The 23,147-nt window shown below is 39.1% G+C and overlaps 1 protein-coding gene across 1 annotated transcript in view; it reads left to right on the forward strand.

The window, feature by feature from the left end:
• The first annotated feature begins 266 nt into the window (after nucleotides 1–266).
• Nucleotides 267–23,147, forward strand: part of LOC5570074 (pair-rule protein odd-paired) — an 85,265-nt gene continuing 62,384 nt past the window's right edge. The window contains exon 1 of the mRNA XM_001653010.2: nucleotides 267–1,724. Coding sequence (XP_001653060.2) covers nucleotides 761–1,724 — 964 coding nt within the window. The 5' untranslated portion in view covers nucleotides 267–760. The remainder of the gene's footprint in view (nucleotides 1,725–23,147) is intronic.

A 23,147-nucleotide genomic window follows, 5' to 3' on the forward strand; every position in this document is an offset into this window, starting at 1 on the left:
AAGAGCGATTTCCATCGGTTGCTTTGTTTGAGGGAAGGTATGGAAGAGAAAGCGAATCGCTTCAAGTGAGAATGTACAAATGGCTGAGAGTGAGAGGGATTTTGCATTGAGGGTTGGAGTGAGAGGAATATACTGTCGCTGCGTGATGAAATCCAATCATGCAAGTAAGCTACCAGCGGGAGGCGTGGCTTGGCATTGCAACAACAACGTTTGGCTTCGCTCTCCTGCTCTGCCGTGCCGTCGAGCCGTCAGTATGCTAGCAACGTTCGTCCGCTCAATAGGATACGGGGATTCCTGTAGTGAGGTCAAATCTTGATAGAATTTTAGAGTTTAGTCCCGCTGCGTGTGCCGTATTGTAAACACCATACTGCTGTGGCTCCTCACAGCGCGCTCCGGAGTGAGTTGTTTCAAGAGTTTCCAAGGAAGACTACCACCGTCGCTCCTGTTGGCAGGATTCTGCGGCGCTAGTGGTGATCACTCAGCGTGAAGGAGGCGATTTCTCGGGTTTTCGTGAAGGATTTTCAGGTGTCGCGTGCGGTCGCGAGTCGTACGTCTCTGTGTATCCGGTCGTGATAATGAGATTCAGTGGGTTTCAAGGTGAAATGTATCAGTGACAGTGGAAGGAGTTGAAGACATAACCGGGGGTAACATTGGCTAATGAAGAAAGTATAGTACTTATCCAGAGACGACAGAAGTGTAGAGATTGCGTGACAAGTTATTATCAGTGAAGAGAGAAAGTGTTTGAAATTCGGTTATCGAGATGATGATGAATGCATTTATGGACTCTAGTTCGACGGCACATCATTCTCATTTGGCAACGTTCGGGATTAAAATGTCTCCAGACCATCTGGAGCAAAGCGACGTCGAATCTACGAGTACTGGTAGCATGCTGCCGCCGTCCGCGGGAAGTTCCAACGTGCAAAGTGACATGTTGTCATCACAGTCCTTCTATCAATCATCGGCCAACGCGAGTAGTGCGTACAACTCGCATCATTTATCACCGCCTTCGCATATGAGTCACATGGCTCCTTATCACTCGAGGGATTTCCTCGCGTTGAAGCGTGACAATGATTACTTTAGTTCCTCGGCCAGCGCCTCAGCCGACCCAACCTCATTGTTCCATCATCCTGCCGTTCATGACAACTTGAACCATCACACGGCCAGTTCTCTGAGTAATCATCACTTCCATCAGCACCCGATGCGAATGGGTCTGTCGGCCGATTACGCCCATCCTTACCACCAGAGTAACTACCCTACGGTTCATCATCAGCACCTGGCGAATCTTCCCGTTAATCCGGGCACTTCAGGAGCATTCTTCCGGTACATGCGCCATCCGCCGTCGATCAAGCAAGAGATGCAATGCCTCTGGGTAGAGCCAGATCATCCTCCGCATCATTTAGGATTAGGCTTGACAGCGCTCAGTGCCGCGGCCGTAGTGGCCGCTTCCGACGGCAGTCGCAAGACGTGCAACCGAGTGTTTCAATCGATGCATGACATCGTATCGCATCTTACGGTGGATCACGTCGGTGGACCGGAGTGTACGACCCATGCCTGCTTCTGGCTCGGTTGCACCCGCAATGGACGGCCCTTCAAGGCTAAGTACAAGCTGGTCAACCACATCCGAGTGCACACCGGAGAGAAGCCGTTCCCCTGCCCGTTTCCTGCATGCGGCAAAGTGTTTGCCAGATCGGAGAATCTCAAGATCCACAAGCGCACTCACACCGGTAAGTGGCCTCTGTTCTTTCTTCTTCTCATAACGTGAACACTTTTCAATTACCCACTTTCGACACTCTTTTACGACATCCCGAGTGCAAAACAATGAGCTAGCTAGGATGCCTACCTTCCTTCTGGGAAGGCAGGCAGCAGGCCTTGAGCAGCAATAAACGACCTTCCGACGGCGGCAATCGACAGTAGGCTATGACTTTTCGACACCAAACAACGCCCCGCGAAGTCAGCTGAAGTTGCCTGCAGGCTTGCTGTGATTTTTCACAACAATCGTCTCGGGACCACACCTCTCAAGAATGTGTGGTGCGCGGTAATTATTAAATTATTCATGCCTTGGTGCTATAATTAACCCTGCTTGGGTGTTGTCCCCATTGGCGTACCTAGGATTCTTTTTTTTCTGGAGGATCCCAACGTATTCTTGGGTCGCCATTGCCACCATTTCATTGTTCTTGTTTTTTAATGATCATTGTATTTTTTGTGATTCCCGCGGATCTATAGTTTTGTTACAAATCGAAATGAATCGCAAATGAAAGATTGTTAACGTAAAATTCTTGGGCTTATCCAAAAACTATATTCGAAGAGTCCCACTCAAGAGAATATATACATAGATTCTGGGATTCCTCTTGAACTTCTTCAAGATTTCTTCTCAAAATAGTGTAGAGATTTTGAGGAGTTTTAGTAATGATTCTTTCGGGGTTCATTCACAAATTTCATAACGCAAAAAATGACCACCCCCTTGTAACGCATTGAGAATGATTTTTTTTTTTAATTTTGTATGAACTGTACCATCCTAAGGACACCCACTCGCCCCCTTCATCGTTATGAAATTTGTGAATGAACCCTAAATTATCGGAAAAGTCATTTAGAGGAAAATCCTGGAAATCCGCCATTCACTTTTGCAGGGATTCTTCCCACAGTTTCTCCACACCGTTGCAGACTTCTTCTTAAGGCTTACCCAGATTTCAAGTCATTGACATCTCTAACAAATCATTCATAAATTCCTCAACAATTATATCATAGTGCGTTATCCAAAAACACAAGAATAGGGTTCTAAAACCCTGTCCCAATTTTAGCACCAAGCGCTTATGTTTAGACCAGAAACACATGTTAATTGCTTATAAAGTTACATGAATACGATCTTTCGGGTTATTAAATAGAAACAAGATTTCATTTAAAACTAAAAGATCCTATTACCTACGTTTTCCTTCTGAATTTTCTAAAGGATAAAGGATTTTGTTCTGAAAATCTCGTGACAGATTTTTTGACTGTAAATTCTCTCACTGTGAATTCTCTCAAGATATTCTCCATTATAGGTTGGTTTGCTGTTTAAACCAAAATTTTTGGCGTGTTTTGTTTTACGTTTCCCATTCAAAATGTCAGAAAGAAACAATACCGGTGTTAAAAAGTGAACGTAAAACATGATCAAAAGTGTTAGGGTTCAAATTTAGGCGCATTTTTTTCTAAACAAAAGTTTTCTAGCCGTTTTTTGAGCTGGGAAATTTGCCAAAATAGTAGTAAGAACACGCTATATGGTGTTGTTCAATAAAAAAACGAGATTTTATCCAAAATTATAGGAGCCTACTAAATGTGAGCAATTTTCCTCATGGATCTTGACATATGATTTCAGTGAGATTTGTATGACAAAAATACTGAATTTTATCAAGAAGCTTTAATTCAAAAATTGTTTACACAATCTTCACACTCGATAAAATAAGCTTTCATAATTGGAATAAAAATTTAAAGCAAAAAATTCCGGATTACTAAATCTGGATTTCCATGTTGAGCTCCCGATAGTAGGGATATTAGCTTAAAACTTTTTAATGAAATTCACTAGAGTCCAAGATAAAAATTCTGGAGTTGAACATTTCATGGAATAAGTGAAGATATTTTAACGGAATTTGTGAAAGGTTCACAAAGTAACACACAGAGTAACATTCAGGAATCCTGCATAGCTGAATCAACTAATTGTTTTGTTGAGTTCAACCCTTTCCAGTTGGTTCAAATTACTATCCTTAATTTAGTATCAACTATTATACTTTTTTAATTGTTTCCTAAAGTCCTGTGTCAATTTTTGTACCAAGCACTATAGTTTAGGCCAAAGAGACTTGTTTATTGAACTTTTAAATATTTTTTTGTTGGTTTAAGACAAAAACAAACAGACAAAAAACCGTTTTTTTTTTTTCAGATTTTGCCTCTCCTTCTGGTTTAAACACAATTTTTTGAGCGAATTTTTCTTTCCGTGTGCCTTCTGGAATGTCAGATAGCAACAACCTCAGTATTAAAAAGCAAAGCCCCTGTTGCGTTTTTGTCGACTAAGTGAACGTTCAACATGGGCAAAGGTGTCAAGGTCGGAAAATTAAACCATTTGTAAAATTGAAGTTTAAAACCAATAATATACTTAATAAAAACAAGATTTCATCAAACATTTTAGAACCCTATTGGCAGTGATGTCGTCAGATTCAAAAAAAAAAATGTATTGTTAAAAGCTGGTAAATAGATTTGAGAAAAATTCCCATCACGTGTTCAGTATCATAAGGGCGTAACTGCAGTGATCGATTTCTCTTCATCGTTAAGGTGAAACAGTTTGGAATTAAACTTCTAAGATTGCACCACAACTCCAAAGGCATCATTCTTGCGAAGAAACAATCCAACAATAGCGCACTTTTTATTTTGGCTTTGTGAATAAACAGAGAGCTTCAAATTAGAAGATCAGTAACGTTTGTCAACTAATTCTCCAGTTTAGTACCTTTAAAACGTGAGTAGGGGCACAAGTAGGCCATTGTACGGATCTTTTTTGGATTCCAAGATGTTTAATTCAAGAGCTCTTCTGAATTGAAATGACATAAAAACTCCAAAGTTTAAGCTAAATATATTGAGATTTAGAGGTGGAGCAAGCGTCTTGAAGGTGATTTTTCAAGTGGGGTCACCATAACCTCTTTATTTTCAAACCAATTTTGAAAATTGAAATGGTGCTAAACCATTCTCTTTAAAATTAAATTTATGAAAACTTTAGAGACCTTCAAGTTTGTCTAAATTTAAAATTATTTCTAGTTAAAAGTATTTTTCTCTAAATTTTTGCTCATTTTACTTAAAAAAACCTAGAATACAAAATGATTTGGAAGCTTTTGACTATTCATGATTTTATGGTCAAACTTATATGATTATTTTTAGTCAAATGAGCACAAAATCGGGTAAATTACTTTTAACTTAGTCTAGTCTTAGTCTTTTTTGGACACAAGTTATTTGTGGTTTCCTACATAGTTTTATTGAATTTAATTTTCAAGAAAATGATGTCAAAAGTTTCAAAATTTGTTGAAAAATAACAATGTTATGTATATTTCTTTGAAAGTCATTTTTTATAAATTGTAAATTCATTTAATATTTTTTTCTCAAATGTTAAGGTGAAGATAAAACGAAGCCAAACCTCAAATTTTCAAGAGCACGGATCTGGAGAACCAAACATCCGTTTTAGCTGAAAACTTAATCGATTGGTTACTCGCTGGTGGTGACCAATTGATTAAGTTTTCGGCTCAAACGGGTGTTCGGGTCTCCAGATTTGTGCTCTTGAAAATTCGCGGTTTGGCTTCGATTCATCTTCACCTTAAGGTTTCTCTTTTTATGTGATTTGAATTTAGAAGAGCAAACGAATTTTTGATTTTTTTTTTAAATGAGCCTAGTATGTATTTATCAGTGTTGTGAAAAACTCAAATTCTCATTTTTCATGTCAGAGTTGTCAATCACGGAACTCAGTATTCAAAGAATCATGGATGAGTTGGCTCATCTGTTTGGCTCATTGCTTCGTATTTTCACAATTTTCTGATTTCTTGTCAGCTTGGTAGAATTTTAGTAATTCTTTCCGACGATGATTGGAACTCAGTATTCAAAGAATCATGGATGAGTTGGCTCATCTGTTTGGCTCATTGCTTCGTATTTTTACAATTTTTTGATTTCTTATCAGCTTGGTAGAATTATAGTAATTCTTTCCGACGATAATTGCGTGATTTAGCATGAAAGTCAATCTCAAGCGTCTTTAATGACTTTGCCTCACGGGTATTCATTAGATTTTTGTTAATATTAGTCGATTACTGAACTACAAGACAGAAGTTAATCATGAACGATTTTCCGGTACTTATTGAACACTGTTGATAAGCATGTAACATATTTTCAGATGAGACGAATATTATTCTATTTTCAACCTGGATTTCTTCGCTAAAGCCCATCAGACTTTAGACAGCTATCTCCTGATGAATATTATTGATGTACATCGAACTTATTATTTAAACGTGATTTAATTAAACTTGAATGTAATTTTCTGACCTAACCTAGAATTATCAGTAACAAAATAGATAGTGAAACCAACAAACACGATTGTTAATTTAACTACAGTGAAACCTCCATGAGTCGATGTTCCATTACTTGATATCGACTCATGGAACCATACTATAAACAAAATTTCATGGTTACTACGATGGTCCCCACCAACAGCTATCCAAAGCATTTCTGTTCCATGACTCGATATTTCCATGAGTCGATGGTCCCTTCAGATATCGACTCATGGAGGTTTGACTGTAAAATGATTGTCGAACTGACAAACGTGTCATAATCCAGCTACAACTATTACGATTGTTGATCCAACTTACCAAAATGGGCTGGAGTCAACTTAAATAATTGTTAGCCCTTTTTTTCTTCATGTCATGTCGAATTTTACCCGATTTTTTGGATTTTCTCCGCGTGAGGTAGGGTGAAGAAATACTTGGACATCTAGAGATGTGGAATCACTTTGGCATAAGGGTTTCTCGACCGAATTACACAGAATTTTGCATTCATAAACTTCACAGCTACAATACAAAGCCAGTTACTCCGAAAGATCAAGCTGTGGGTTCAAATCCCGCAGGTCGCGGATATTTTCGTGTAGCATGGCATAGATTGTCTTCGTGCTTGCCACACAATATACAAATGTTAAAATGAGCATTTGGCAAAGAAAGTTCTCAGTTAATAAGTGTGCATTCAGTTATTCCTCTAGGACTTCTTGTTATTGTTGGAAAATCAATAATTTTCTGGTCAAATTGTTACAAGTTTTACAATGAGTTGCAGAGATGGAAGTCAGCAAGCCCTGAGAACAAGAAACGACTATCTCCCTGTAGTCAACAGTAGGCTATGACTTTTCATCTCCAAACAATGCCCCGTGAAGTTTGCTGAAGTTGCTTGCAGGCTTGCTGAGATTTCTCGAAAACAATCGTTTTGCATCACACCTCTCAAGAGTGTGCTGCAATCGTGGTAATTATTAAATTATTCATGCCTTGCAGCTATAATTACCCAGCTCGGGTCTTTGCTCTTCCGAAAAAAGATGGCCAATTTCGTTCCGTTCCTCTCTCTCTCTCAGTTCGAAATTTAATTAACGTGTAAGCATCTATTTCCCTCCTCCTCCTCCGCAGCGAACAGATATTGACGGTTATCGATTCCATGGCGGAGATTGATCTTAATTAATTCCTGATTGCCTGGCTCGTTTTTCAAAAGTGATTCTCGCCAGGAAGATTGATTGATAAACAAAGTTGGCTTCGGAGGAATCGGCCGGTGGAAAGTGCAGCAGGTGAAATTCCCGGATTCCCCCCGCTTGGCTGAGTGAGCGGTTCGATACGGATTAGCAGTACAGTCCGCTCTCTATTACTCGAAATTCGGTATCTTGTAATCATAGTAAAAGTTGGTTTTCATGGCTAACTCGATGGTTCCTTTGATCGCATTTGCACTGGTTTTGTGTTCTATAACTCGATACCTTCCTAACACAATGGTCCCTTCAATATCGAGTTATGGAGAGTTGACTGTATTTGTTGCATGGTGGCAGGTCTCGCTTCTGCTTCAGGCTTCTGCTGCTCCGGAGCGCCAGAACTGAAATGCTTGTTGGGCTAATGCACTGTGGAAAAAGTGATTATTCGGTTAATTGAAACGGGAGAATGAGGCGCGTAAAGCACGCTAACTACAACTCCCGGCTATATGATGACCTAGCGGTGGCGTGTTGAGTAAATATTTACGTTTGAGTTTTAACCTCACTTTGCACCCGACGGTAGACTCCGGACTTCAGGACGGAGACGACCCGGGCCATGGATTGCTGCTGCGGTTAGCCGTCGCTGATGGTGGAAGTGGTGGGGCAATAACAAAGCACTCACCATTAATCAAAGCAAGCTACGCGCGAGGTATTAAAGCTCAGCGACAAACACGCTATGTTTGAAAGGGGTTTTTGAGCAACTTTCATGAGCTTCGATTTTTTGCACAGATAGTTACTCTGGAATATGAGAAACAAGCTTGTTAAATACGGATAATATTCCACGAAGGATTTTTGAGGAATCGGCTTGCAATATTTTTTATAGTTTTCCATACAAGCTGAGAGAGGCATCTCCCAGTACTAGACACCTAAGCAGCAAAATTTATAGCTCTGAAATTGGTGGCTTTATATAACCCTGTTATCTGTTTTTGACAAATATCATAAATACTATCGAAATTTCACTTCAAACAGCTTTCTAGACATATGTTCATAAGAGAAAAAAGATATGATCTGAGTTTAAATTTTTATCGAATTGATGGCAATAGAAGATTGCAAGGATTTTTGTCTAAAATTAGAAAATAATTTTATTCGAAATTTGTTTCAATGTTTTAACATTAGATATTCTATGTAACTCATTAGTACTGCACTAGAGAGAGAGCTTCAGAATTATTTTTCAAACTTTATTTTGAATCCTTTGCAGAGCTTCCTTTCTGGTATTACAACAGCTTGTCCATATTGTTGTAGCATACAATATGGCTGGCCTGAAAATTTGTTTGAAGATCAAGAGCTTGTTCTTAAGACAAAGTTTCGGTTTTATGTTAATAAGTGGATACAAACATTTAATATGTTTGTTATATTTAGCTTGAATGCCCTCAATGTGAGTTTTGAAAGTTAATTTTTATCAAACATGAACTGAAAGTTGGATAATAACCCCCTTCGAACATGGCGTTGTGACAGGTTGTTTCTGTTGGTTTGACTCTGTCATTCCCGGGTAAAGAGTTTAAAGCCACAATGGCATTGTTTTCCACATTTGCACTAACACAACACAACACGCCACAGTAGTAGAGCAGAGCCGCCAGAGAGTCGACCGGGTAGTATCGATTTTTCCATTTACGACCCCTCCTCGGGACATCGGTCCCGAGGACAAAGGACCAGGCCGCACCAACCTCAATAATGGGACAATTGCAACTCCTCCCACACACACACACACACACCTCCCGAGAGCTCCCGTTCTCTGTCAATGACATATACACACACGTATCCCTCGGTCCCCTCGGAACTACAGCCCGTCCCCCGTCAGGATAATTGTAGGCCAGCATCCAGAGGACGAATGTCGACAGCAGATCGGACCAACCTGGTCCGGTGCAAACAATTAGAATGAAATCATACAACAAACATGCATCTGGTGGGGTTTTGGCATTTCAGTTGTTCATTGTCTGACTGGGTGAGGACTGGGTGTTCGTTTTGCAAGACTGTGGGTCGAAATTAAAACGTCAGGTTGGTTTGTCTACCGGGAGAGGGACCCACATTCCTTAGACTGGGGAATATGTCTTTCATGTTTGAATTATTGTTTGATTTCTTAGTTTTTTAGCTTTATAAAATTCGTTAGAGAACGGTGCATGTCTAGCCGTGGACAAACATTAGGCTAAACAGAGTATTTTGAAACCCAAATCACTCCTTTTTTGAAACTGTCGTAGCTTTTAGAATGTATGATCATGCAAGCGGTAAAGGACGTTATTCAATACGCTTCTATACAAATTTGAACTCGTAATGAGTTCTAAGAGAATTGGAAGTTCTTAGTAGATACGGTTTTGAACTCTCTGTATTTCTAATCAACACTACTTTTCAGTGCTACTGTCTATTCTTAAAATCTCGACTTTCTACATTTTGAAATCTTGATCGATGTCGGTCCTTTCGATCTTTCATTATTTCCTCTTTGTGCATATCAAGATTTGCCTACCTTATTCGATGTCTCTTTGTCTTGTAATCATTGCAAAGTTACAAGTGGACCTAAACTTTTTTATGAAAAATTATTATTTTGACGATAGAACATTGCTGTAATCGAGTTTTTTAAAATGCCTGCAATCTCCACACAAAAATCTCCGATTTTTTAAAAGACTGAATACAATACTTTTCAAAAACATCAAAAAGAAAATGTAATGATGAACATAATACAAAATTTCATGGCCCGTCTCTTTCCTCGTACGTTGTAGCTGTATCTTTCACTTGCCTATCTTCCACTCTTATTTTAAAACACCTAAACTATTCATTCATATCAATCGCTAGAACCAGCGACGGACAATAAACCGTTTCCCTACGCTTATATAGAACGACTTTCTTTACCGCTGATACATAAGCAGTCTGCTAACCAGAAAGCAAAGCCTCGCTGCCGTAAAAATACCTTACCCCTAAACCTTCCCGCATGAACTGGCGTACAGGGGAATATCTGGTCTACTGTGAACCAGTTTTGAATAGAGTTGCTTGCTATCACTATCAGCGCTTAAAATTTGCTGATCTGTACAGGCCGACTGCGATACATTGGGGTTCACTCTCTATCACATCAACATCATGCTGTCTATTCCATCACCAATGCGTATAGCTGATGTGGTTGATATTGAGCAATTTTGATTTTGAATGCAACATCAACTCCTCTGCCCTCCCCTCATTGGTCTGCATTCTGACGTGGAAGGTGCCGTTCAAAAATGGTCCACATGCGATCACTATACTTAATAATAGTATGTATTACGTTATATACGTTGACATAAATACAATCGAAATATACTAAAACTACATTTTCAGGCAAGCATCTGGATGGCCATCAGCATCCAAATCCTTGTGGATGCATTTGGAGGTAAGACGTATCCCCTGCACAAAACTTTTAGAATTTTGAGTATTGGTCTATTGAGCCAAAAGATAGAAGTAAAAACGTGCAGCAAAGTCGTCCACGCCTTATAAGGGTTGATATTACATTACACATACTTGTTCTGGCCTTAAACCGAATAGCGCCTTCCGTTTTTTTTTACTAGCGCTGCCTTTCCTGTAGGTTAAACCTAATTTTGGAAGTAGTGCGCTGTATAGAGCATCTGATAATCTATAAAGCGCGCTACGTTCGAAATTAGGTTTGACGTACAGTAAAAGCAGCGCTAGTAAAAAAAGCGGAAGGCGTTATTCGGTTTAGTGCTAGAACGAGTGAACTGAATATTTATCAAAGCCTACTATAAAAAGGAAGAAGTTCACTGCCTGATACGCAAATAAATACAGTGGGGGTTCACTGGTTGGAACACGACTGACTTCCATCTAGCGAATCCGACCCGTTAGTTGGAACGACTGACAGCTGGTGAAAATGCTCCACACTAACGCATCTGAAGAGCAAATCGTCACGAAACGCATATATACATACTAGACCTGTTCACTTTTTGAAAAAAGTTCTCCAAATATCCGTGCCACATAAAATTTTGAACTTATTTATCGAAACAAGTTATCTGTCCAAAATTGAGCCAATTTGGTAAAGTTTTAGAGGTGTATCAAATCAACTTTGTGTTTTTTTCGACCTTTCCATCGAAATTCGTTCCGGAAACCCAAAAATATAATGAAATTTATTCGAATATACCACTAACCTGTTGCTAATATAATAATCTATCACTTTGCCGAAGACACTAGGATGTTTAGACCGCTTCTTCATGATACTTTTAACGTAATTATTCAAAAAATCTCTAAAAAAGCAATATATTTTTCAGGTTTACCATATAAATTGCGATAAAAATCTTATGATATGTTGTATCTAATTCAACTATCTATTTCATTCAAGTGTTACGAACATATCTTTCATACATCATTTTCATGTGGGAATTAATTTTCACTGCGAAATAATAGAAAGTGTATCACTCTATACCCTAAAATCGCATAGGGTTGCCAACACGAATGCACTCTATGAAAACCACAGTTACCCATGATTTAGACGTCATGTCTTTGAACCACACAGTCCATCATCATCGGCTCAAAGTAGAGTTGATGGTAAGGTTTAGGCCTGAGTATCAGAAGATCCATGGTTCAAGTACAATATTACGTTTTTTCGCATAATCAAAGGTAATCGTAGCTTATCATCACTACATAATTAGTAGAGGAACATTACCACTGGTATTTTATTATTTTTAGTAACTCATGTCGAACATACTCTAGCCCGGCTCTATGGCGGGCCCGAATTTATAATTCATTGAAGCGGGTGCGTGAAATTCCCTCCCCTAAAGGTGATGATCTCAAAATCTAGATTCTGAAGTAGTTCTAAAGCCTTGTACGTATCGCAGCATACAGCTTAATCTAGATGAACGCTGGAAAGTGATTAGGCAAAAAACTTTGCCGGATCTGTTTGATCCCTCATCGCACTTGGTCATGTCGCTCCAAACAGGAAAGTGGTTTTGAAGATTTCCGAATGCGTCATTATCCTTTGCTGTTCTGAGCCCCATCGCTCCTCAGTCGCCTTCTTCGGCCGTCAGTAATGTGTTTAGTTCTTCGGACCTTTAAGGGGAGTGAACCAGCATCGTACTGAAAACCTAAATAAATCTAATAATTATAAACTATAAACCATCGCAATAAAGACCAATGGCCAATTACGCCCACATATTGTTCAAATCTTCTTAACAACCTTTACATTTGACATATGTTCCTTCACTAATTAGTGATGATAAGCTACGATTACCATTGATTATGCAAAAATAAGTTTATTGTTTTTTAACCGTGGATCTTCAGATCCTCAGGCACAAACCTTACCATCAACTCTATTTTGAGCCGATGATGATGGACTGTATGGTTCAAAGACATGACGTCTAAATCATGGGTAACTGTGGTTTTCATAGAGTGCATTCGTGTTGGCAACCCTATGCGATTTTAGGGTATAGAGTGATACACTTTCAATTATTTCGCAGTGAAAATAAATTCCTACATGAAAATGATGTATGAATGATATGTTTGTAACACTCGGATGAAACAGATAGTTGAATTGGATACAAATTATATTAAGATTTTTATCCGAATTTATATGGGAAACCTAAAAAATATATTGCTTTTTTCGAGATTTTTTGAATGATTACGTTGAAAGCATAATGAAGAAGCGGTCAAAATACCCTAGTGTATTTGACAAAGTCATGTATTATTATCTTAGCAACAGGCTAACAAATTTCAATGATATTTTTGGGTTTCAGGAACGAATTTTGATGGAAAGGTCCAAAAATACAAAAAATTGATTTGATACACCTCTAAAACATTACCAATTTGGCTCAATTTTGGACAGATAACCTGTTTTGATAAATAATTTCGGAATTTGATGTGGCAATGGTACCTTAGAAAAAGTGAACAGGTCTAATACATACGCATTTGTTCTATATATGGAGACTTCATGGTGTGCCAGAAACCGTTATTAACAGAAAAAAATGTCCATGAATTCGGCACCTACCATTCGAAAGATATAGTATTCAAGCATCTTCTCCGTGAATTTGAAAATATTCTAACGAGGGAATCGAAAGTTATAGTGATTTAAAGGTTTTAAGCTATTTTGCATGGGATATTCACATGCTTATAAATATTCCTCAACGGTGCATCATTATTACCTTGTAAACAAGCCAAGTAATCACCAGCTTTGCATTAAGCATTCAAAACATGTTATATCCAAACATCTTCTCTGTTAATTTGAAATCATTACGTCGAGAAAATCTGAAGTTACAGTGATTTGTATACTTACCATTATTTCTATGAAGTCTAAATTAGAGCTCTTTTATGGCTATTTTATATTAGTGCACAGAATTTGCAAATAAAAATGTCCATGTGACTGACACTCGGCATTCAAAAGATGATTATTCAAGCATCTTCGGAGCTAGTTTGAGAATATTTTATCTAGAGACAACACAACTAAAGTACTTTGAAGTTTTGGACCTATAATAAAGTAAATTTTGAGTATTAAATTACCACGTTCAATGTTTTTACCACTACTAATTGCATCAAATTCTTATCAATATGTTGATCAATGTGATTTAATAGCGTGATTGACCGCCTACTGTTGCTTCTCCGTTATTACAAATAAACAAATTACAAGAGCAACTATACATGCACAAGGAACCAACGGATGTTACTTAGGATTAGTCGCAGCACTCTCAGTTTGTAAGAAATGGAATTCTCATTCCTTGTACTAAGCAAAACCACGTCCTGCTGCGTCCGAATACATGTCAATTGGGGTTATGGAATAAGTATTTACGTGATACTATCTTTGAGGAAGCCGTTGGAATCCTCTGCACTTTCACGAGAAGTCAATGGGAGTTTGGAAAATTGGAAGTGGTTATATTACAGATTCATCTTGGTAAACAAAACGCTTAATTGCAATAGTCCTAGGGATCATCATATCATTTTCACTGGTTATACCCTGTTATACCTCTCTTAAAACATAATGAATAAAATAAAAAGAAATCCTTTTTTATGCACAAAACATGACTGAATCAATATGACGATACCTTTGATGACAAACTATTCAAAGATTTCGCATGATGCAAATCATGCAGCATCAGTCCAAAAAGTAATCTATCAGTATCTAAAGGAAAAGTCGACGCTTATGGTATCCAACAATTCTAGGAACCAAACCAGGGTTGGGAAAAAATCTGAAATTCACTCTACAGTAGCCAAGCAAAGCCGATTACAGTCAGCGAAGCCAGTGAAACTCACGCCCATCGCTGCTGTAGGCAAAATGCCTTGAAAATAGCAAAACACCCGTTGCTAAGGGCAACCCAAAGCTACTGTAGAAAAATGTTCTATTTCTCGCTGCATTTCCCGCATTTAGAGCCTTCAATGACACTCATGATTTAGAATATTCGTGCACCCAACATAGGCTACTTGATGAGATTCACGTTTTTGAACTACTGTAGTGAGAGAGCCACGTGATTTTCGCGAAAATTCAAGCCTACTACTATTACCATTCCCAACACTGAACCAAACACAATATAAGGCTTGTTGCATTTACATATTTTGCAAAACATGAAACAAGGTTAATTTCTACAATAAACTCCTACTAACTATTATTTGAACAAATATATAAACGTATCCCCTTCGCTGTCATGAACAAAATGTGAACCATCATATTTAACTTATTTGAAACACTAGCATAAAACGATCTCACTAGTTGATAATCCAACCTCGACTGAGCAACATGGTGTCACTTTCAAATTATTCAGGTTCGCCAATATGCTTATTTGGGCCATAACGAAACACTGCCCCACAAAACGCGCAGAAATGAAACAAAATTCACAAAAACGAACTTATTTGCTTATGATTTAACGAAACACTGCATTTCTTCAATGTAAGATATAAGTTGTCAATCTGTTAAGTTAATTTGTGTCGAAATTATTAAATGCGTGTTGCGTACACTATGTTAGACGATTGAAAAAAAAACTTAAAGACTCCGAAAACTTTAAAGTACTCTAGTTATGTTGTCTTTTGTTATAATAATCTCAAACTAACTGCGAAGATAATTGACTACTATATTTTTTGAATGCCGAGGGTCAGTCCTATGGACATTTTTATTTGTAAATTACGTACTTTTTCATAACAAAGTCATATAAATCAGCCCTTATTTAAACTTCACAGAAATAATCATAAAAATACAAATCACCGTAACTTCAGATTTTCTCGACGTAATGATTTCAAATTTGCAGAGAAGGTGCTTGGATATCACATGTATCGAATGCTTAATGTTAAGCTGGTGATAGCTTGGCTGGTTTACAGGTTAATAATTATGTACCGTTGGGGAATGTTTATAAGCATGTGAATTTCCCTTCCAAAATAGCTCAAAACTTTCAAATCACGATAACTTTCGATTCCCTCGTTAGAATATTTTCAAATTCACGTAAAAGATGCTCGAATACTATATCTTTCGAATGGTAGGTGCCGAATTCATGGACATTTTTTTCTGTTAATAACGGTTTCTGGCACACCGTGCGCGACTTCAATGCGACGGTACTCAGACGTCAGTCAGTTTGACATTCTCTGGTGACATTTGAGTGCTTTTTAGTTGGAATATTTTCCAACCAGCGAACATCCAACAATCGAGTCATTCCATGTAGCGGACCCCCAACGAGCGAATCCCCACTGTAATACTCTTCGGACAAAAACACCTAAAGTCATCAATAACGTTATGTTTGCATAAAAATAAACAATCAATTTTATTCGGAAATTAACTTAGAAGGAGATTAAATATGTTTTATATACTCGAAAATAACCGTGTTTCGCAAAACTATGGTAAAACTGGAATGCGATGGAGATAGATCGTAATTACAGTTTTCATATAGAAAAACAACAAATAGCTACAATTTTTTGAAATCCCAAACGATTACCAATTGTTTTTTTAAGTTAAAGGCTTTTACTTGAATATCAATTGAAATCCAGTGCTGATCTTAATAATAGCAGTGCATGCCGATGCTCAACAAAATGCTCAACTTTGACATGCTGTAGTTTTGTTTCCTTTCAAGTAATCGAGCTGAATTTTTTACAGAACTACTAAATATGTTCGATTTTGTAACAACGAAATTTCTTATTTTTCTGAGCCCCTGCTGGAGAGATATTAGGTGAAATTGTTCGAAAAAATTTCTGCTTGGCGTCTAGCTTTTTTAATTTTAATAACACTTACTATTTGAACAACAGCTGATCGCTGCCTGTTCCCACTTTGACATTAAATGACGTCACAGTTCCCCATACAGCAGCCACTCTCGTGGCGATATCCGAGAAGCAAGAGAACAAATGAACCGCACACAAAAACCCACTGTCATCGATCCGTGAAAATTTCATTGTTTGCCGTAGACTGGTGTTCTGCAGAGTGTCCTCTTGTGTGATCTTCGATCCAAGAGTTCTGGGAACAATGCGTCGTCGTCATCGTCGCTTACTTGGATTCAGTCGGGTGGTGCTCTCTTTTCTGGTTCTCGCCATTGTCGTCGGTTCGGTTAGGTCAGATATCTGCAGAGCCTACTATACAACTTGAATAGAAGAGAGACAAAAAAATGAGGTCATCGCCGGAGAAAGGCCGCAGCCGGGGCTCAAAGAAATCTGCAAACACTTCGAGGGAAATGTAGGTATTCAATTCTCGTTCTTTTGCGATTCTGATTTCGATGATTGTGGTGGTGGTGGTGGTGGTAGTGATGCTGATGAGCAATCGCAATCACCCCGAGTTCGAGGACAATGCCATTGCAATGGCCACTCGAGAGTTGGGAGTTTTTTACGCCTTTCAGTCGCCAGTTAGATTCTACAACTGATTTCGAGATTTTTTTCCTGTTCAGTATATCAGAGCCTTAGCGAATGTACAGTGACTCAAATTCGTATCCGTACAGGTCACTGTTTTCACATGTGGAAAACTATCAAATGTTGTTCTTCTTATTCTTGGCATTATGTCCTCACTGGAAAAGCGCCTGCTTCTCAGCTGAACGCTTTCTTTGCCAAAGTTGCCATTTTCGCATTCGTATATCATGTGGCAGGTACGATGATACTCTATGCCCAGGGAAGTCAAGGAAATTTTCTCGTAATGGAAATTTCCACATGAAGATCCTGGACCGACCGAGAATCGAACCCAGTCACCCTAGAGCATAGCTTTGCTTTGTAGCCGCGGACTCTAACCACTCGGTTAAGGAACGGTTAAGGGTTAAATCAACTTTCTTCGATTTCATTCTCACATAGTACACACAATATTACCATCGAACTTATGAAATAAAATTAAATGTTCAGGGATTGGTAAACCAATGATAAATGAACGAGAAAATTAGTTTTGTCTTTGCTCTCTCGTTCGCTACTGATATTTATCATGCTTGTTACAACTTGCGAACACAACCGATCATGGACCGATACAGATGCGATGTTTTCTTCGCTTACTTTGATCGTGTTCCGATTTCAATTGAGCACGAATTCAATGCCAGTCTGATAGTGTTTTACCACCTTGATGCGATAAGAGTGCCCTGTACGAAAACAAATTTGTGTCCCTGTATGGGCGGTCGGTCATTTTTCATCCGGAATCCGGAGTGTTTCTGTCGGAAGCATCTCACTCCTACGTTTCCCCCTAGATGTAGAGATAAAAAAGTTTTTCTTGCCCTAAGAAAATTGCGTTTTCCCTTTTCGCGCGACGGAAAGCGGAACAATGGTGGCCATTTTTCGATGTGTTCAGCAATCGATAACAGAACGGAAAAGCGAAAAATAGGATAATCGAGGGCGGAATTATTCCACAAGCGGACTTTAATGGCGTCGATTCAAGATGCTTCTGATTCCGGAATGGAATGAACGATAATTTATTTGTTTTCCCCGTTCGTAGCAATTTTCCCATCCAGTCGAGTGGAAGAAATATGGCGAGACGGAATCTCGGTCCGTCACTTGCAGTTCAGTGAATTTTTCCACTCAAATTACGGATCCAAGTGTGAAATGAGATCCTTACCCATATAGAAATCGAGGAAAAAAAAAGAACAGAAACGACCTCACCGAGAAGAACGATGGGCAGACGGAGAGAAGTCAAAATCCTTATCTTAAGTGGTTGTTGTTTTAAAATCATTTGACAGTGTTTCCCTCTCTCTATCACTCTCTCGCGTCCTCGTGATGGTACCGGGAGGCCGCGGTCGCTCAAAAAACAAACACACTTCAGAAGGCAGAAGCTATAAAAAAAAGGTAGCTACGTTGGTAACAAGACGTCTAATTGGTTGACATGACACCCGATTAAGATAAAACAAAAGGGGTTTCTGTGGAGGAACGAGATGGTGTCACTTGAAAGCGAATAGTATAGGCGACATGACAGGCCGAGCGATAAGCTCCGAGAGAGAAAGATGGAAGGTGGCGTCACCTTCGAAATTTGATACTTGGTTGTATGGATTGAATTGTTTTAATTTCATTAGAATCTTTCGAAATTAACAAAGTAGGCTGGAAACGTACACTATGTTAAGGTTTCAAATAAAGAGGTTTTGGTTTATGTGGACGTATAATATATTGAGTTTTGGAAGCATTATGAGAAATATTCCATTTTTTCAAGTATGGAGAAATCATATCCAAACTTTTTTGCGATCTACTACAGATGACACGCAGGCTTCGTCCTTTTTCAGAGAGGCTTGTGTCATCCGCAAACAAAGATTTTTGACATGCTTAAGATACCTCAGGTAAATTAGATGTAAAAAAATGTATAATATCTGTCCTTAAATACTGCCTTGAGAAACATCAGCACTTAGAGGAAGTTTTTCAGACTTGGAGTTCTGATAATTAACCTGAAGTGCAAGATTTGACAGATAACTTTGGATTATTCTAACAATATATGTTGAAAAATTGAAGTTTTTTTTAAATTTTACAATCGTCATAGAAGAATTGCTTTCAGATTTGTTGCAACGAATTGAATTTGTTACACGTAACAGTTGTTGAGTGTAGAAATGTCCATGTCGTAATACAAACTGTTCATTGACAAAACTTGAATTTTCGTTGATGTGGACCTGGGAGAGAGGCACAGATATTACACACGAAATATGAAACTTTTATTTTTCAAATCATATTTATTGAAAACAGTTAAAAGATGCGTATTCCAACACTTAATATTTAATCGGAATAAAAGGTGCTCTCGTGACATTACTTTTGAATCTGCATGAATTGATTCTTAATCGATTTTTTTTTGCTTTTGAGAAAATGCAAAAATATGCATCGATCAATTACGCGCTTTTATTATGTTTGTCTATTGTTTAATATTCCGGCTCACAGTGATAGTTTGTAACAGCAAAATCTCGGCTAACTATGACGTAGAGAAATTTTGTATCGGCTTCTCCCTCCCAGATGTGGGTCATCATTCTGTTCTGTCAAAATTGGTACAACCTTGGCCTTTTTCCATTTGTCAGGAAAATATGCCAACTGAAAACATTTGAATTTATTGCTCATGCAATTTTCAACAATATACTTTTCACCCTTCATTGAATGCTTCTCTAAGGGCCGATTTCTTCACCTTCGCTTATGTCGTAAACCACGTTTACCCATACGATTAAACCAGGTTTAAGGTCTAAGCGGTGGTGAAGAAACCGCTTATAAGTCACTCATCTCAGTTCGCCATTTTCACGACCCGACCCCGTGAATGAAAGCTAAATCAATGTCAATTGTTTCAACAAGTGAACTATGGAACTACAGTAATCTCTTGGTCGAACGACAAAACTCATTCTTTCCAAACGTTTGCGCAACACAAACAGGACCGGAAAACACCGAGACCATGGGCTCAAACAAGCGGAAAATTCAATGAAAACTTTGTCTCACCGCAAGCACTTGAAAATTGTAGTTGCGACAAAAAAACGGGCAGCAACCATACGGTCGTCGTCGGACCAGAAGAACAACTATGGTTGCCCACGTTGTCACCAGCCAGCCAAACCAGCGAACGACGTAACCACCCAAGTGTGAACAATGCACTGCAAGAGGGCGATACGCTCCTCCCGAGGCTCACATAGAACTGGGTGGCGGTTACAGCCACCGTATGTTTGTGCCCTTTTGCGGTTTAGTTGCCAGCCACCCCGAAAAAACAAAGTCACCGGCGGCGGCGATGCAAATGGCGAAGACCGGGCTACTGGGATGACACGAAAAAGGGGCGAAAACTTTTTCGTTCACCGAACCTCAATTTGGTTAGTGGAGCATCCCAACAAAGGGGGTTACACTCTGTTTTTTTATCGAATTAGTTTTCACCAACGGGGGGGGCTATCTCACCTTGTGCGAAATCTGTTCTGTGCGACGCGTTGACGAAGTTGTCAAAAATTTTCCCACGCGTTTATCACACCGAATTGTGAGGAATCGTCAGCGCGCCTCAGGAAAGGGAGGAGTGGATCAAATATCGCCACTTTAAAATGTCTTAATTTGGCCCTTCAGGGGGTTGAATCCTTCTCCTCGGTCGGTCGGTCGGTCAATCAGTCGGCCATAATCTAATTTAGTTGCCAGCAACGTATAATTTGAGAAGCATCGCAACCGCAAAGCGAAGCGAACGATCGCCGTTTAGTTTTGCGCGTTCCTCTCCTTTGTTTCAAAATGGTAAGGGTATGCGATATGCAATTTGGTCCTAGAAAGTCCTAAGGGGCGGTCCACTTATTACGTGAGACAATTTTTGGGATTTTTCAAACCCCCCATCTCCCCATGATAAGATTTTTTGCATGAAAATAAAAAATAAATTGTATGGCGCGTGAGAAATCTCGTTTGGACATGATTTGCCATAATTTGTTTCTCTTCACTGAATCGTACGCTGCCTTGAAATCAACAAACAGATAATGAGTCTGAAAGTTCCCAAGTAGCATTTTAATTCGCCAATATAATGCTATAATGCAACTTAAATGCCCTATGTTAGCCGAATAACAGCCCTATAAGGCCAAAAAGGCGAATTAGCGGGCTAGTCGTTACTTGGGTTGTACTCCCGGAATTTATTTAGAATTTGACGCAGGGTAAACATTTGCTCCATCGTTTCTCGGCCCTCTCGAAAACCAGCTTGGTATTCGCCGACAAAGGACTCCTCATACGGTCTAAATCTGTTGAACAGAATTCCATGATAACCAGAAATCGCATGAAAGTGCACGTTACAACTCGTTTATTCATACTAATTACATCAAACCCGCAAAACACCGTGGACAAACTCGTCAAATTGATGAGTTTCCTCGCATAAAATACTTCTTTTCTGAGTTCATTTGTACATTTTGTTTTTTCTCGTACACTCGTACAAAGTAAGTCGGATCAATCCGTAGCAGCTGTCAAATCAACATTTGTTATCATAAGTTAAGTCGCATAACATCACAGGTTAGTTCATTAGAAAATTTATACACTCGCATTGTATGTTATTATTCATCACATAATATATGCACGCATATCGCCTCCACTTTTGTACGTAGAAGGCCTTTTCGCGACATCTTATAAGTGAAATTTTGCACATACAAAGCCTCCAGGTGATTTCGTTATACGTACATTTTGGTTGTCTGGGACTCCAGTTGATGCCCTTGCTTGTACAAAGGACAAATGAGACCTTCCAACCAACTAGTGGGCATTTGTTCTTTCTCCTATATCCTCGAAAAGATATGGTGAAGGAGTTCGTGCAGCTGCTCACTTCCGTGTTTGAGAAGTTCGGCCGGGAGCTCGTCCTTCCCAGCCGCCTTTTTGTTCGTCAGTCCATTGATAGCTTTCCTTTCCTCATCTATCGTTGGAGGTTCCACAGCCTATCCATCGTTATCGATGGATTCTGCTACCAGATACACTTCCGTAATATCCTTTCAACAATAACTCGAAGTACTCTTTCCACCTGGCGCTGACCATTGTTTATCCGTCAGCAAGTTTCCTTCGCGGTCGTTGCATAAGGCGGGAGACGGCGTTGTTTTTCTCCACACATCATTGACGGACTCGTAGGACCAACGCATGTCATTCTGTTCCATAGCTGCTTGCGCCTGAGCAATTACCTTGCTTCCTTGTACTGCTCTCTGCCAGACACCAGCATCCGGCTTCTAGCCAAGTTCTTCTCGTCATTCTCTGGCACTCCTCGTCGAACCACCCGTTCCTTGGTCTTCGTTGAGCAGTACCTACCACTTCTCGCGCTACTGTGCTCACCGCTCCGTAAACTAACTCCCACAGATCGCTGAGGTTGATACTTTCGTCGATTTCGCTAATCCGATCGTCGAGCTTTTGATGGTAGTCCGCTGCTACACCATCTGCTGACAGGCGGTTCTTTTTTTTGTGTTACGGACACTTAAGGCATCTGTTATAGCATGAAAAATATAAAATAGATCATTTTAAATAAATTAAACTTGTTGAATCATCAAGCTTTTAAAAACATTTAATTTTTGAAGGATGCATAAGTAATCAGATTCAACAGCTTCGATAACGATGAATAAAAAAAATGTAGTGTTTAATTGATTGGCTTCCGGACGCTTGCACATTTTTGCTTAATATTTCGGGATTCGGATTCCGGTCAATTCATGAACTACACCATTGGTAAAGTCAAATGATGCTGGAGCATCTCAAGTAAAACATTTCCCATACAAAATAGAGTGTCCCGATTTTGAAGCCGTCAGACATTCAAATCAAAACGTTACATTCAGTTTTGATGAAAAATTTCAATAGCTTCTCTCAAGAATGATTGAAGTTCGCAAATTGTACTCTATTTTTTCACCATCAAAAACGAGAGACTTCATTTTCTTTGAACAATATTGTTTTCTTCTACTAATTTTCTATTTATACGTCGTGTGCTAGGTCTTTTTTTTCGGATCAATAGTAACGACGTTGATTTCAAAGACCTGAAACTACCTGAAGCGGTGGATTCATGTCCTTGGGGACAAAATGCACTGAATCAGTCTCAAACCATTCTAGCATGCTTAAAGAATGGCTCGAAGCTAAATCCGGC

This window comes from Aedes aegypti, chromosome 3, assembly GCF_002204515.2.
Source record: "Aedes aegypti strain LVP_AGWG chromosome 3, AaegL5.0 Primary Assembly, whole genome shotgun sequence".
Classification (NCBI taxonomy): Eukaryota; Metazoa; Arthropoda; class Insecta; order Diptera; family Culicidae; genus Aedes; species Aedes aegypti.